Here is a 15,346-nt window from a genome sequence, read left to right on the forward strand (position 1 = left end):
ATGCCGGCAGGATCATATAGAGGGATTGTTTTTTAAATTAAGTGGCACGTGTTTTCTTTGAGGTGATACAGTAGCAATATTTAATTAAAGGGATTGTCTGGTTACAATTAACTTCTTAAAATTAGGGCTAAATGGGTTGAAACAATAAAACAAATGGGTACTTACCCCCCGAGTCACAGTGATCCAGCTCTGCAGGCTCATGATTCAGTCAGGTGATCGCTCCCTGCCAATCAGAGGCCGCAGTGTTGCCACCTTTCTTCTGGCATCAGAGCTCACATCTTGGGTGCCATGATGCCAGGGGTTGGTGACACTGCGGAGTCTGATCGATTCTATCAAATATCAGAGAGAGATCTTGCGTCAGCTTAGAGATGTCAATAAATGTTTGGACGGAGACCTTACTGAACGTCTTCAAATTAGTCCAAAGATTTGGTTTGAGGAGAAAGGATGTGTTTGACCTTGTCAGTAAAGCAAGGCTGGGCCTGGAAACACAAAGGTGGCCACGACTCCAGCGCCTGATGTGCTCTGCTGGCCGTGGAATTCACCGCAGGATTTAACATCTGAATTCCACCTCAAAACCCTCAACTTTCTGCTGCGTTTTTGGGTGCAGATCCCGCGAGGAATTTGTCTTCTCAATTAGCAAACTCTGCATGTGGAATTCCAGTGTGGAAACGAGCCTTCCCACGTTAAGAAGAGACGTCACATCTTGACGAGGAAGATGTGAAAACATGATTTTGCATGTGAAATGAATTTTGCATGCAGAATATGTCCACTAACAGAGCAAGTTCCGTATGTGGATCCATGCTGCTGGGAAGTACATGAGTGGCCACTTTGTATCTGTCATATTATTGTCATTTTTCTTTTGTAACAATTTTTCAGATATGCAATAACTGTTCAAGAGGCCTTGAGTGAAGCGGGTGTCCCAAGCTGAGGAGATGCCGAGAATCCAGACTGATGCTCAGTGGCAGCACCATCTGTGCAGTGGGAAGGACGCACGCTCCGAAATATCTCATTATTTATACATTGTGCACATTCTTGGCTTGGGAGAAGTCTGCCTGACAACTACGGTGTTAATATTCTTGTTTAGTTTTTCAAACCAATGATAATAAATGAATTGTAATAAATTATAATTATTACAAGTGAGGCGTGTTTTAGCCTCATTGGAAATGTATATATACTGCTGCTGGCTATAAACAGATGACTTCCCATCGCATCCAATGCCTGTGTGCTCTGTAAGCATCCTCAATGCTTGAATATAAATAACTAATTTGGAAACCTAACTTGTAAAGGAAAAAATCCCCACGCTCCAGAATCCAGAAGGATCAGCCACAGACCCGCATGTTCATAGGGTTGGTTTATTCAATGCAACTCGTTTTGGAAATCTCAACTTGCCTTTCTCAAGCCTATAATACATAAAACACACATATATATGTGAATTAAAGTCCATAGCTGGTGGTGGACGCCGATGCAGGGGCAGTCCCAGCGTCATCAAGTGGGAAGCGCTTCCTACTCCGGTGCCCGAATACGTCACTCTCTTCTCATGATGGAACACAACATGTGTTCCATCTCCCTTTTCATTCATAAAACCGGCTTCTACTACAGCGGAGTATACGCTGACATGACAAATACCACCGTCGTATTATCACTGCACAGGAGAATTCATCTGAACCTTGTGAACCTCACATATAAATAGTAGAACTTCATAGATCTCGTCGAATAATAAAACATTAAAATATTCATTTTTATCAACAATCCACATTATAAAAGTCATAATTATTATTAAACAATCCTCGGAAATCTAGTTCTATCCAAGGATCAATGGAAATCCATTCTTCTAAAATATATGCTATATACTAACTCCTCATCCAGCTTTGTACAAAGGACTTCTCTACAGTAGATGGCGATTTCTAATCGTTTATATCAAATGCCATCATCAATACATCTATTTTATATACGAGGGGTGTGAGAAGGCTTCGGCTTTGTGTTCTTGTTTCTATGGTAACGGATGTTACATCACATGAAAGCCTTATGTGTCTAATATAAGTGTTTGTAGCTTATGGCAACAGTGATCTCAGCACCCGGGAAAACAACATGGCGGAGTCTAAGGCGATATTCACAGCCAATCAGAGCAGAGGAGTGATAAAGTCGGCGCAGGATATTCCTGGTGATCTGTGGCAGACATTGGGGGATCAATGCCCTTCATGTTCTACAGTTATGAACTGGGTGCCACTTCGGCCCCAATGATGAGGAACGTCCTGGATGACCCAGAGAGGTGGTTGTCCCGGAGATCGCCGATGCTGGGCACACCCTCATACTGGAGAATCGGCCGGCGGCAGGAATAGCCGCCATCATGGGGGTTTATGGTGAACGGGTTTGTGTCATATCCATTGTGAGGATTAGCGTTTAGGATCGGTAGCACCCTGGGCATAAGCAGTCAGAGACAGTGACACACGGGATACAGTCTGTAGTCCAGGCTTCGCCTGGGTTTATTTCAGTGCAAACAAAGCAAAAACACAGGCCTTAACTTCAGGCCAACATATAATAACTCCTGCTTGTCTGAGCGCTGACTAGACATGGAGCGTCCCTGTCTACACACTGGTAACCAAATGGTTCCTGCGCACAGCCAGCCAGGCTCTCAGACCTGCAGAGGTCTCAGCACACCTCCCTAGGATCGGCGGGTCCAGGCTTTATAAGGCCTGGTACGTGGGAGTGGCCATCCCACCCTTCGCTTTAACCACTCCAGGAAAAGCCGGCCCGGACTATGCGGCTTGGAGCCACTCACACACTACACCGTGTCAGTAACTTAGTGTTACTGACACCCGACTGCCAGCTTCCTGGGTATTTTTTCTGGGTATTTCTCTTTTTTAAGATAAGGGCTTGTTTCTTAAGATCTCCTTTTTTGTAGTTACGTCTGATTCGCTTTAATTCTCCAGAAGGGATATTTGTTTCCACTGTTGTGTGACGACTAAAGAAGTCTATAGAACCATCACGGTCTACTGTTTTAGAATGAGTCGTGGTGACGGTCCGCCCTCTTCATGCGTCAGCTCCAGATCCAGGAAAATCCATTTCTTTGATCCGTTGGTTCACTTCTCCTCCCATCCCAAATGACTAGAATATCATCTCTACCCCCCCCCCCCCCACGAGCCCCAGCTGAGGGCAGACGGATTCATTCACCATTTGCTAGTTTTATCGGATTGAGGCGCTGATCAATATATTTGTTAAATTGGAAACCTGAAAACATACCTATTTAGCAAAACTTTATTGTAACACCAAAAATGTCAAAAGCAGAAAGTCGGTTTTTAGAGGTGGATTTCACACTGAACATTTTGTGGTTAACTCCGCAATGTGAACCTACCTGAGACACTGATGCTGCTCCCACTGGCTGGCACTGCTTCATTAAAGCTGGTGTAGTGTCTTAGACTAATGAGGCATGCTAATACAGTGTACATCAGGTAATTGGAGAAGCTGGTGCAGCCATGTGTGTCTCTTCAGGCCGCTTTAAGGATGTGAGCAAACAGCCAGCGATATCTGTATGGAAAACACTGCAAAAATGGCTCGTTGCGGGGAGAAGTTGTCATGATGGTCTGGGTTTGATGAACAAGAAAAGGAACTGGAGATTCTGCAATCTGTGAGTTACTAATTGTTTATTCAGCCTCTGACTGCCCCTGGTCCGCTGGAAACATAGTGGAAGGGGAGTAACGGTTCTTTTATTTTTTGTGCCATTACCTACCCTGGAGAAAGTTTTTTAAATCCCTTTCTGCTAATGCTTCTTTCGTCAATCCTTTAAGTTCTACCGTTGTCCTTTCATGGTGAAGCTCCCGCTACACTACAGTGACGTTCCAGCAGAACTAAATCTGGTAGTGTCCGTAAAAACCCATAATATGGTGGCGGTGGCCCGGCTCCACAAAGCAGCATAAGCGGGGATGGAAGGCAAAACCCCCAAATGTGGATTTAATTTGTGCAGCAGGGCAAAATAATAGCAGACTGCGGGCTCCTCCACCCTGGCGAGCGCCAGATCACCACCAGAAAATCGCGGCAATATTGCCCTTTCCTTCCTGCGATGTTTGAGCGCTGCCGCCTGCCAGTTTCTCACACGATTTTCTTGTGCAATAGCCGACAGGTGTTGCTAATGTTGAAAACGCATCGCACAAACATTGCAAGTCCAAGTGTTGTGATGCGATAAAAGGGAGGCGCTACAAAATAGCCAGACGCAGTAAGACAGAGCAGGCCGCGGTCTCTAAACCTCACAACGCCGCAGGAGTGAAAACATCGCAAATGTAAAAATCATTGGGCTCATAATTCTGTTTCCAGTGGCATCAGTCGCCGGTGTGAAGGCAGCCGGAGGGGGGGGGGGGGGGGGGGGGGCTAGGATTCTGCACGCCGCCGTTATTGTTGAACCAAATCCAGAAGTGGATCCGGAGGGAAGCAGTCGATTCCCTTTACATTTATCTTTGTGTGAAACGCGCCTCTTAATCCTGCAGATCGCAACGACGAAACCGAAATGAATTGCGTCATTGTGATTCTTGCAGGTTATTGTAGACTGTTTGCGAGGTGTGAAGACGCAGGATGTGAAGGGATACATGACATTTACACGGGGGCGGTCCTGAAGGAGGTGATGTGATGTCACCTGACCGTCCCGCATGGTGACAAGGGGACAACTGGACACGAAGGACCTCTAAACAAGAATATTTCCATGGAATAACAGCAAGCAGAGATCTAGAAAATGGCGCAGAATTAAAATGCAAAATATAATAGCTGCAAGATGTCTCATTATGGAATGACTGGTCTGAGGGGGCGGAGCATGATGCAGAGAGAAGCCCCGCCCCTCACACAGGGGAAACCAGCAGCATTTGAGTGGGGTCTGTGTCCTTGACAAAGACCCCTCATGGGGTTGAAACGTTGCATCGTGTGTCTCTGGAGTTGAATAAAGGAGCCTCTCCATGGGTGCAGATTGCTTTTACGAAGACGCTCGGTGTGCGGCTCATCATTTATCTTACATTTGGGATCATTCTACTGGACTTTGGAGTCAGCTCTGGACCCTTGAGCTTTGCATGACTATTTTCACCTCCCACAAGCAGTGGTTATTCTCTGGAAGTGCTGTGGCGACAAGTTTTCTTTGTGGGTGGAGCCTAAGACCGCGCAGTACATCCAGGCCCTCGCCCCATAGCCATCCCAGCAGTGGTTGCTCCTGTGCTTCTACGCAGGAGGCTCATCTCTCAGTGACTGGAGGCGAAGAGCGGCGGGGGTCTAATGGGAAGCCTAACAGGAATCGTGTGGCCGTTCCTCGCTGCGGCCTCACCCTTCCTCCTCCAATCTAGAGCCATATCAGCCCTTCCTGCTTTCATTCTAGGACGATCTTCGCCCGGACAGTGGACATTTTTTGTCTATTTCTGTGCAGTCCCTTTAACGGCGCATTGAGGACCCTTTGCCTTCTGTTAGGGCTCGTTCACATGGCGGTAATTATTCTGCACATTACCGGCATATTGTTTACACACGTGATTGTTCCCAGTGAGAGAAACCAAGGGATCCTGTAGATACGAGACCTTTAATGGCTACAAACACACATGATGTTACAGCGAACATCTCGAGCTCTTCGTCAGGCTACAATGGAATAGATCTGAAGAGGCATGCATATTTATACACACTTATGACAAGGCACAGACATGGATGGGATTGGATTGCACTTAAAGGAATACTGCAACAGGGACAAACTCTTTTAACCAGACACTGATAAGGGAGTGGGAGTTTTATGGTCCCTGAATTACTGTTGGGGGGTCACCAGGCCAGAAGTCTTATCTATGCTATAGATGTCTCATACCTCCCAGTCACCCATAAATCCTCTGGAATAATTTAGCCCTCCATTGAACATGTCAAAAGTTGTTATAAATTTATATTCCCAAATTCTTCTGTGGTTTTGTGACTTGATACCGCCCTTCAGTATCATAACTCTCCTATGTCACGTCCATGATGTAATTCTAGGACCATAAACTCTCCCTCCCTCATTAGTGCTGAGTTAAAAAGGTTTATGTCTTTTGCACTATTACTTCAAGTGCGAACCAATCCCATCCATGTCTGTGCCGTGTCAGAAGTGTGTGTATATATATAAAGCTGAAAGCCCTCACTGACTCACTCACTGACTCACTCACTGACTGACCCGCCACTAATTCTCCAACTTCCCTATGCCGTAGAAGCATCTTGATTATTCAATTCTAAGTGTAAAAGAATTAGCGTCCAAATTTTATGTACGTAATCTAATTCTCTCACTTCCTGATGTCATTTTATATGAAGGAAACGTCGCATGATTACCTCCACGTGGTGTTTCCTGGGTAACGCAGAGAACTATGCAAAATGGTGAACATATGTTTTTCCTCAGTATCTCTAAAGTAACCACGACTTCATAAGATTTTCCGTGTGAACACCAGATAAACACCAGTACCAAATTAACTCGGGCGAAGCCGGGTATATCAGCTGGTATATACATATATACATACATGTCTGTGCCTTGTCATAAGGGTGTATAAATATTCATGCCTCTTCGGATCTATTCCATCGTAGCCTGACGAAGAGCCCGAGAGGTTGGCTGTAACATCATGTGTGTTTGTAGGTCCCATATCGACAGGATTACGGGGTTTCTCTTGCTGGGAACATTCACATTTATTGTACTCTACTGGCGCCACCGGAACGAACCTTTGTTTTGTTTACACACGTAACGTAGAACCTCTAAAACACATTGATTTCCACCGATTTGTACACATCGCAGCACGTTCTAATTGGGTGCATATTATACACCGAAATCCTCCATAGAAGTGAAGCGGCATGCACAAAACCACAAGGCATAGACATGAGCTGTGGGTCTGCCGCACATTTGCACAAGTAACGAATGGCTTTTCTTGTTGGGTTTTTGTGCTTGTAGATTCGCTGCATAATATGCGAAAAACCTGCAGAGCGGCGCAAATCATCAGGAAAAGCCGCTCCATGAACACTCAAGAACTGAGATACTCCGAGGCCCATGTGAACTCGCCCTAACAGGAAGCCTTCTACATTGTAGCAACCAACGTCTCTCCACGGCGCAGCAGACCTGCAGGAGGACCCATACAGCTATGTAACAAGCTCAGGGCAGACTTGGCACTTGGAAATGAGGCATCATGGGACATTGATAAAATGGGGGTTTATGCCTGTCCGTTCTACATGCTCTGGCCTCCTTCATGTCCCTCCGGGGGGCATCAGATGACGGGAGGGCAACTCCAAGTAACAGAGGCACTAAACATCTTTACATCAACTTTTGTACGAAAATGTCTGAGGGGGTATAACTCTTCGAATTACTCTGAAAACTCCATTTTGTCAGCATGGCTCCTCTCGGGATCTCCGCAACGCTTCCCAATACATCCCAATCTCAGCAGGTTGCACCTCGTGGGACGTTACGATCTTGCGGTACGCACATATCGAGAATGGATGTTTGTCTGCAAAGAAGGTTGTGTGCTCGTGGAGCTCCTGCAGTGGGATCTTCAGCCGCTCCAGGCACATACCCACATACACGTCCTCCAGCTTGAAGAAGGGCATTCTCATTGATACGTTGTAGATCTTCTGTGCCACGTCTATGGAGAACACGTAGCCCGTCCCCGAACAGAACGGTGGATACCTCGCCATGGCATACTCTCGTTTACTTATGTACCACTTGCTGAATGGCATGCGGATGGGCCTATCGTTCAGCTTTAGCTTTCCCGTAAAGAGGTTGGAAGTCTGGTTCTTCCTCAGAAGTAGTTCCACCAGATAAAATGTATTGACAAACATATCGGAGTCCGTCTTCATGATGTAAGAGGCCTGAGGGCAGTGATGCGTGATCCACTGGATGCCCATTAAGGTTTTAATGGTCAGGTTGTAATAAGTGTCTATGAAGTCCCGCTGGATGATGTCCTTGTAGATGTGGCTCTCTTGGGCTAGAATGACCTTCTCTTTTGCGCTCTCATTTTCCCTCTGACCCAGGAGAAAGTAAGCGACGACCCTCTTCCCTTGGATCACTCTTTCCTTACCCCACGTCTTCCGAATGGCCATTCGTGCCTCTTTCTGGCTGTATGTGGTGGTGATGAGAAGAACGAGGAATGGAGGTGTTTGTCTGCAGTCCACTTCAGGAAGTTTCAGAAAGACTTTGTTGTTGTAGTCAAACTTGTAGTGAAAATAGCTGCCAGAGCAGCTGAGACAGAAATACCCGAGATCGATATCCTGCATATGGATGAACAACCCAAACATGACCAAAGAGGGAAAGATCAGCAAGGAGGTGAAGATCACCTTTTTACGAGCCATCTGAAACGAAAAGAACAGAAATGGTCAGACTGCCTTCCATGCCTAATTAGACCAAGCAGACCAGGAAGAAACCACCTACGCTGAAATCACAAACAGTTGTTGCCTATGATGCATGAGATGGAGACGCACACAGCTCTTGGGGGGGGGGGGGGGGGGGGGATCGTTGGCGTGACTCTCCCATAATTTAGTGGAATATGCCAGGTGTCTGATAGGGACAGTCCAACATCTAGAGGTAGATGGGGGCCACCACTAACCGTAATCCAGCTCCACTAACTGCAGTAGTTTACTCCATGTGCAATTATTCTCCATCTACATGTTGCTCCGAGGTTTGTCGCATATCGCTGGAGAGCATTTACTTGGGGAGCGAGGAAATGTAGGAACACCTTTTCAGGGTTATATTGACTGTCAATGACTCTTCTAAAGATGCATCACGAGTCATAAATAGTCCAAGACTCCGCGACATTTACAAGTGAGATAATAGATTTACTAAATCGCATTCTTATAAAAGAAGGAAGATAATACACACTCATAAGTACAAGGAGGTCCCTTTGGTTGTCTTAAGGGGGATTTCTGACACTTGAAAAAAGAAGTTGAGGGTACAAAATAACAAACTAAACGGATGTTCCCTGGCGCAGCGCAGCCGCAATGGTCACCTATCGTTCATGAAGAAGCACTGAAGCCTGCGATTGGCACAATGATGGTTTGTGATAAGGCTATTTTGGTTGGGCCTCTGGGGTCTGAGGCTTCCCAAGGGCCCATATAGGTCTATGGTTGCAGCGTCTCTGCTGCTGAACTAGTGGGGAGATGTGCAGAAATGAAGCCTAGTGCCAGCCGGCAAAGCTTCACACGACCAGTCCAGCTCAGTACCGAGTATTGAACAGCAGCACTGAGGCGGAGGAGGCTCAGCGGTGGTACTGAATGTCCAATGCCTCCTTGTACCAGGCATAGAAAATATTTAGTGGACAGACGTTTATCTGCCAATCAACACAGCAGGGAACCTAAGGTGAAGGTTTTCTTTGCCATGATGATGCCTATCTGCTCTATGGTGAACTGTTATCAATACTAGTATGGAAATAAGATCTCTAGACGGTGGCAGTACGGGCCGGTGTGATGTCCCCAGCAGCATTCATGCCTTCTTAGATACATAGCCGGCATGTTTTATTCCCCCAGTAGCACAGGGAGATCAGCTGAGGTTCCATCTACTTTCTGAGAGGAAACAGATACAAAATAGGATGTAAAAGTTGGTCCTTCTCACTATGGGCATTGTCACACAGAGAAGCAAGGTGGCTGCTAGACCATGAAGAAAATCTCTTTATTAAACAAGTGTTTCACATAGGGTCCAGACCAGAGGAGGCGGCTCGATTCAAAAATGAATCTTGATCACCACACTCACAGAAAAACGGCATTTCCTTTAAAGGAAACAGAATTAAAATGTGATTAAAAACAGGGTGTTGTTGCGGACTCTGAACCCCTGCTAGGCCGGCACAAACTAGAATAAGGCCGTATGCTACATATAGGATCCTTCAGTGTTACTAGGATACGGATTTATCCATAAAGAGGCCATTAATGGAAATACATTTGATAAAATACGGATTACCGGGAACACTAAATATTGTCAATCTGTTAAATCTAAAACATTGTATTATAGATATTAAATAGATTCACAGCGAGAGATTATAGACCTATAATAGATCCCATCCAGGACTGAATCCAGTGGGATCCCTAGCAGCTCATTTATGTATCCAACATTGCTGCTGGTCCATTTCAGGTTTTCTCCCTTTTCTTACTGTCTCAATACCATAGAAATGTATCGATGTCCCCGTCGGTCTATGAGATGCTCGGCTGCTCCGGACTTTCCAACTTCTCGGTTTTTAACAAAGCGCAGGTGTTGACTCATATATCATAGAGTGTCACTTGTAAAGTGTGGAGGCCGCACAAGCCGTAAGCTTAAGATTGGAATGAGTGAGCGTCTATTCACAGGAGTGGCCTTCAAGGCGTGCGGAGAGCGAGGGCTGGAGGCCTGAAGAAGCGGGCTACCTGTGGGGCTTTAGAGAAGCACACACCCATTTTTTTCGTGTTGTCACCTTTCAATAAAAGGGTGTATTTATTTTCCATGGGGTTGAGGTAAACTTGAGATCATTTATTGTGGTGGATGTATTTATCACAATTACCCACAATACATGCGGGATCTCCCTCCAGCCAAGCTCAGGTTTACCTCAATAACATGAAGCCCCGTCAGGTAGCCCGCTGCTTCGGGCCTCCAGCCCCCCACCCTCCGCACGCCCTAAAGCCCCTCCTGTGGGTGAATTAATTAGAGCCAAGCCATCTAATGAATTAGAGTAGGAGATACAAAAGGATCAAATAACGCGGCTATAAGGAAAATACAGTAAAAAGGGCCGTTACTACAGCAGAGGGGGGAGACAGCGGACATCTAAGTAATGCTCACACACCTAAAGGAACACGTCAACAAGGGCTCGTGTCTCCACTCCGAACGGTAACAAGTCAATGACATTAAAGACATGTTTTCATCTTTTGTCCATTTTACAACAAAACTGTGAGATTAGTGAAATCACCAAAAAGGCAGAAATGTGAGCAAGAGTTTGTCCAAGTTTATTTAAATCCTCTTCAGCACCCTGGTGGGAACATAAAGGTTCCTTCAACGTGAGAACCCCAGCGACATAATTACAACAAAACGGAACATTACTCCATCAATCACTGCATTAATTGTGAGAGCACCAATGTAGAGTATATATATATACTGCACTACAGTGTGCTGTACGCAATAGAAGGCGCCGCTTGTGACAAAACGTAGATTGGTTGGATCACAAGAAGAATGAAAGAGAATCACAGAACATCGACGCTACATTAAGGACAAGGAATGGGTCAGCTCAGGAGTGGCTGAAGACACGGCTGAAGATGCGGCTGAAGACGTGGCTGAACGCGTGGCTGAAGACGTGGCTGAAGACGTGGAGCAGAGCCGACACATTGTTGTTCTATGGAATCCAAGGAGTTTTCCACAATGGAAAACGCAGGGCCGGTCAGGAGTGGATACATAAAGGAGGAGCCTCCTGGATTTCTAGGTTGGGCACTAGAGCCCCGAGGGCTTCGGCTGTCCGTCTGATTGGTTATCCATCTATCTGGTTACAATGATACAATATTAGGGCTTCATTTGCCATTTAATTGATTTGTTTTTGTATAACAATGATTTATATACAAAGACATTAAACCAGCGAGAGCTGTGATTGGACGATTGGGCGGCGTTTCGTTATACGTGGATTTCTCCTGTTCTATTGATTATTATTGCTCCTGGTATCGGAGTGCGCTTCGGCTCGGATGCTTACGGTTATATGGCTTCATGTTCAAATCCTTCTCTACTCATGTATTTACTGATCAGGCCATGTGCGCCCCGCCGAGGCTTTATGGATTTATAACGCCTGGTAGAGGTGAAACGCGTCCGTTATCTGTGAATATGCACATATTGTAAGCAATGAGCAGGAGGTTGGTCCACCAGAGAGGCGGTAAGGCTGTATGAGCACTTGGAGGCGCACCTGCTGCATGGAGCCAGGAGCCGTCCAAAGGGCGACGAAAGGCTGTTTTTCTAGACCTTTTTGGCAGTGTCATTAGTCCCTACATGTATCAGTAGGAATGGGTGATGTTCTGGAGGACTGAAGAGTCTCCACAGCCAATCAGACACGTCTTTGTTCCCCTGAAGACGGCACACCTCCCGGTGAAAATGAGAAAATTCCATGAAAAATGTAACCAAAAAATGGAAAGGCGATCAGTGGAGTGCGGCGTATTCTTCAATGAACTATTTCTTAATGTGCCAATCATGGAGAATTCCAGTAAAATACTATATAGATGGTATCCAACGCCTCACAGCCTCAACAAAACGTCTCCTCCATTTTCCAAATGATGGTGGAGGTGCGGCTCATCAGATGGGGGGGGGGTTGCCCACGTGCTTCTAAACTTTAGATTTAGGTCTTCCAACTAAATACAAACTTCAACAATAATCAGATCCAACCTGAGTCTGCTCTAGCTTCCTCACACATGGATGCAGAACCACTTCCCTCGGCTCGGCACATCTTCGCTGCGTGCAGAACTTCACAACACCGGACAGTAGCTGCATCCCTTCTGTTTCCGATATAACCAGATGGTTAACAGATATTGTTGGGCTGACGGTGCGCACACAAGCCTAGAAGAGAACGGACGGGATTGGCACTCCTTCTGCTCCTTGCCCGACTTCAGGCTCTAACCGCCTCCCTGCTTCCTTCTGCCTTCTCTCATTGGCTGCCCTCATCTAGCTTCACATCTACTTCTTTATCAGTACTCTTCTGTGTTGTAGCATGAAGCCCCGGCGCCCGTGAGCGCCATCATGCCATCTCACTGCTTGAATATATATATATACTCCGCATTAACTAGGGAATAGTGCGACTTGCATTTTATTACAATTAGTGCAGCCTCGCATTTCCTGTCACAATTGCTGATATTTCCAGTAATCGCTCATTTTCCGGCTGCCCTGTTAAGATGTTCAGTTTTAACCCCGTATCTACAAGCCGCAGCGAGGACGATCACCTGATGGGAAGTAACTCGTTTGACAAGATTCCGTGTGTCTTTGGAACAAGTTGTACGACTTTTACAATGTTTGTTGTAGACTTCTGTTCCGCTCCAGGATCGGAGATGTGAAGAGCGATTGTTCCACAGGATTTCCACTACAGGCCTTTGTGAACGCCGTCTGTTCTCCACCTCGGGTTGTTTCACACAGGCGATTGGGATATCGCTGCAAGAAAATCGCAGCAAAGTTGCGTTTTTCTTCCCGTGATTTTTGAGTGTCAGCGCTGCTTTTCTTTTGCAAAAATATCGCCGCCGCACAATTTTCTCGCGGGATTTTGCAGCAATTTTTTAGCGTAAAAGTCAATAGGATTTTTTAGTGTTAAAAATGCATCATTGGGGGCGTGGCCAAGCCTGCGGAGTGTGAGGACGCACTGAAACCGAGCTCCAGAGCCATAGACGTTTTGTGGCTTCTTTTGGTGTTCCTAAGCCAGCAGCTGCCCCTCACACCGACCCTAACAGCTTACCTGCAGCGCGGGGATCATTTGGAGCGGTCTCCCCACAAAGTTGGTGGAGTGGAAGGTTCGGGTGCCTGCACAGAGCCGCGGCCTTGATCTCAGGAGAGGAGGGGGAGGCAGCGCACGCGGAGGCTCCTCAGAAGGGCTGAAGACCACAGCGGTTCTACCTCGGAGAACATCTTACAGCTTCCATAGCAGCAAGGAGGAGGAGGGAGCCCTGCAAACACCGAGCGGGAGCATAGAGACCCTGCCCAGACGGTCCTGGGAGCGGTGGCACCCGATACGGAGGAGAGCTGAATCCACTACAAGGGCAGTAAGTACCAACGGCCCCAGAGAGACCCTCCATATAACGGACAGTTCCTTAAGGGCCACGGGAGCAGCGATAACAACTAGCCTCCCTGCTTCCTCCGCAAAGCACAATTTCCCGCCAGAACTCTCCGCCATCTTCCCCCCACCCCCCACCCCCTCCCTGGCTCTGCAGCTGTGAACGGATGGTGAGGGTCAGGAGCTAAAGTGCCTGCAGCCCGTTATAAGCAGCTTGACTACCATACAGAGGCGCAGAAGTATATAAAGGGCGCTGCCCTCATTTGTCTGGAGCTGGCTTAGCCAGCTCTATAAGATACACAATTTTTTAAGGCCCTCGGGTCTAGGTCTGATCCAGCTATATACGCTCAATACCCCTGTACTCTGATACAGCACCACCAATTCACAAGTGGCTGCCAAGTCCGCAAGGACACAGAAGACAAAGGGCAGAGCCCTTTAATTAAGACAATCTTTAAGGACTCCAGATGTAAGTCTGTCATTGGTCTATCACAATACCACCTGCCCACGGGCAGCTGGCATCCGCAAAGATGACTGACTGACCCGCAAATAGTGTGGAGGAAGTCGCCCCCCGACTCGCAAAGTGAGTCATACCTCAAGATCTTTGTACCCCAAGGCTCGCCTAATAGGCAGAGACACTCTAAGCACATAGTACAAAATGGTGATGGGCAGCAGGGAACGCAGATGCGATCCACCAGAAACACCAAGAAGGCAAAAAGCCAAGCGGACATGCAGAAATTTCTAAAGACAAGCTCACAATCCCCAAGCCCCATGGCAAAAGCACCCCCTCCGCAAAACGAACCGGACCTCGCACCTCAGGATTCAGAGATCGAGAGCGAAATAGAAGAGGAAGGATGTGACCTCGGAGCCCAAATCTCGAAATCAGAAAGCACTCCTCAAAGCTACTCAACCAATAATGTCAGAACCTGCGGACATTAAATCCGAGTAGCAACAAATTGGTCATAGGTGACCTGGAGGGATCGTGCTCCGCCATTATCAAACATGCAAAAGCGACCTCACAGGTAGTGGAGGTCCATCGCTCATATCTAGACCGGGCCCTCACCTTAATTGAAGATCAAGAAAACCGCAGTAGGCGCTGCAATATCAGGATAAAAGGCCTACCGGAATCCTGGGCTACAGGGTCTCTACGCAAAGTGGCCGGGGAAATCTTCACAGATTTGTTAGGAGAGGGCCACACTAATTGAAGGAATATACAGAGGAATTAGACCCAAACCCAAGAAGGTGACCCGCCAAGAGACGTAATCTGCGGTTTACTCTCCTTCACAGAGACGAGTGCTACACTAAATGCCACAAGAACACACCATCCGCTCAAATACAGCGATTCGCCAATTCAGTTTTTCCAGGACATTGCACCTTCTACTCCAGCGAAAAGGCGACTACTGCGACCCCTACTGGAAGTCCTGAAATCAAAAGGAATCCAGTAGTCCTGGGTGTTTCCCTTTGGTCTAGCAATCAATGATTCAGGACGCAGATTGTCAGTTAGCGCTCCTGAAGATCTAGAAGCCGTCTGGCAATATCTGAAGATAGATCCAATTGAAATACCATCCTGGCTGCCAACACGATATGACCTAACCATCCCTCCACTCCCAGAGAGCGAGCCTTGGGAAACAATCACAAAGTTTAAATCCCCAAAAAGCAAG

At 46.9% G+C, this 15,346-nt stretch overlaps 1 protein-coding gene across 3 annotated transcripts in view; it reads right to left on the reverse strand.

Moving 5' to 3' along the window:
• Positions 1 to 2,453: 2,453 nt before the first annotated feature.
• B3GALT5 (beta-1,3-galactosyltransferase 5) overlaps positions 2,454 to 15,346 on the reverse strand; it is a 47,115-nt gene continuing 34,222 nt past the window's right edge. For 2 of the 3 annotated variants that reach the window (XM_066598950.1, XM_066598951.1), the window contains one exon: positions 2,454 to 8,298. In XM_066598950.1, coding sequence (XP_066455047.1) covers positions 7,339 to 8,298 — 960 coding nt within the window. In that variant the 3' untranslated portion in view covers positions 2,454 to 7,338. Of the gene's footprint in view, positions 8,299 to 12,319; positions 12,678 to 15,346 lie in introns of those variants that run through there. The other variant, XM_066598949.1, reaches the window with a different exon arrangement.

This window comes from Eleutherodactylus coqui, chromosome 4 (assembly GCF_035609145.1).
Source record: "Eleutherodactylus coqui strain aEleCoq1 chromosome 4, aEleCoq1.hap1, whole genome shotgun sequence".
Classification (NCBI taxonomy): domain Eukaryota; kingdom Metazoa; phylum Chordata; class Amphibia; order Anura; family Eleutherodactylidae; genus Eleutherodactylus; species Eleutherodactylus coqui.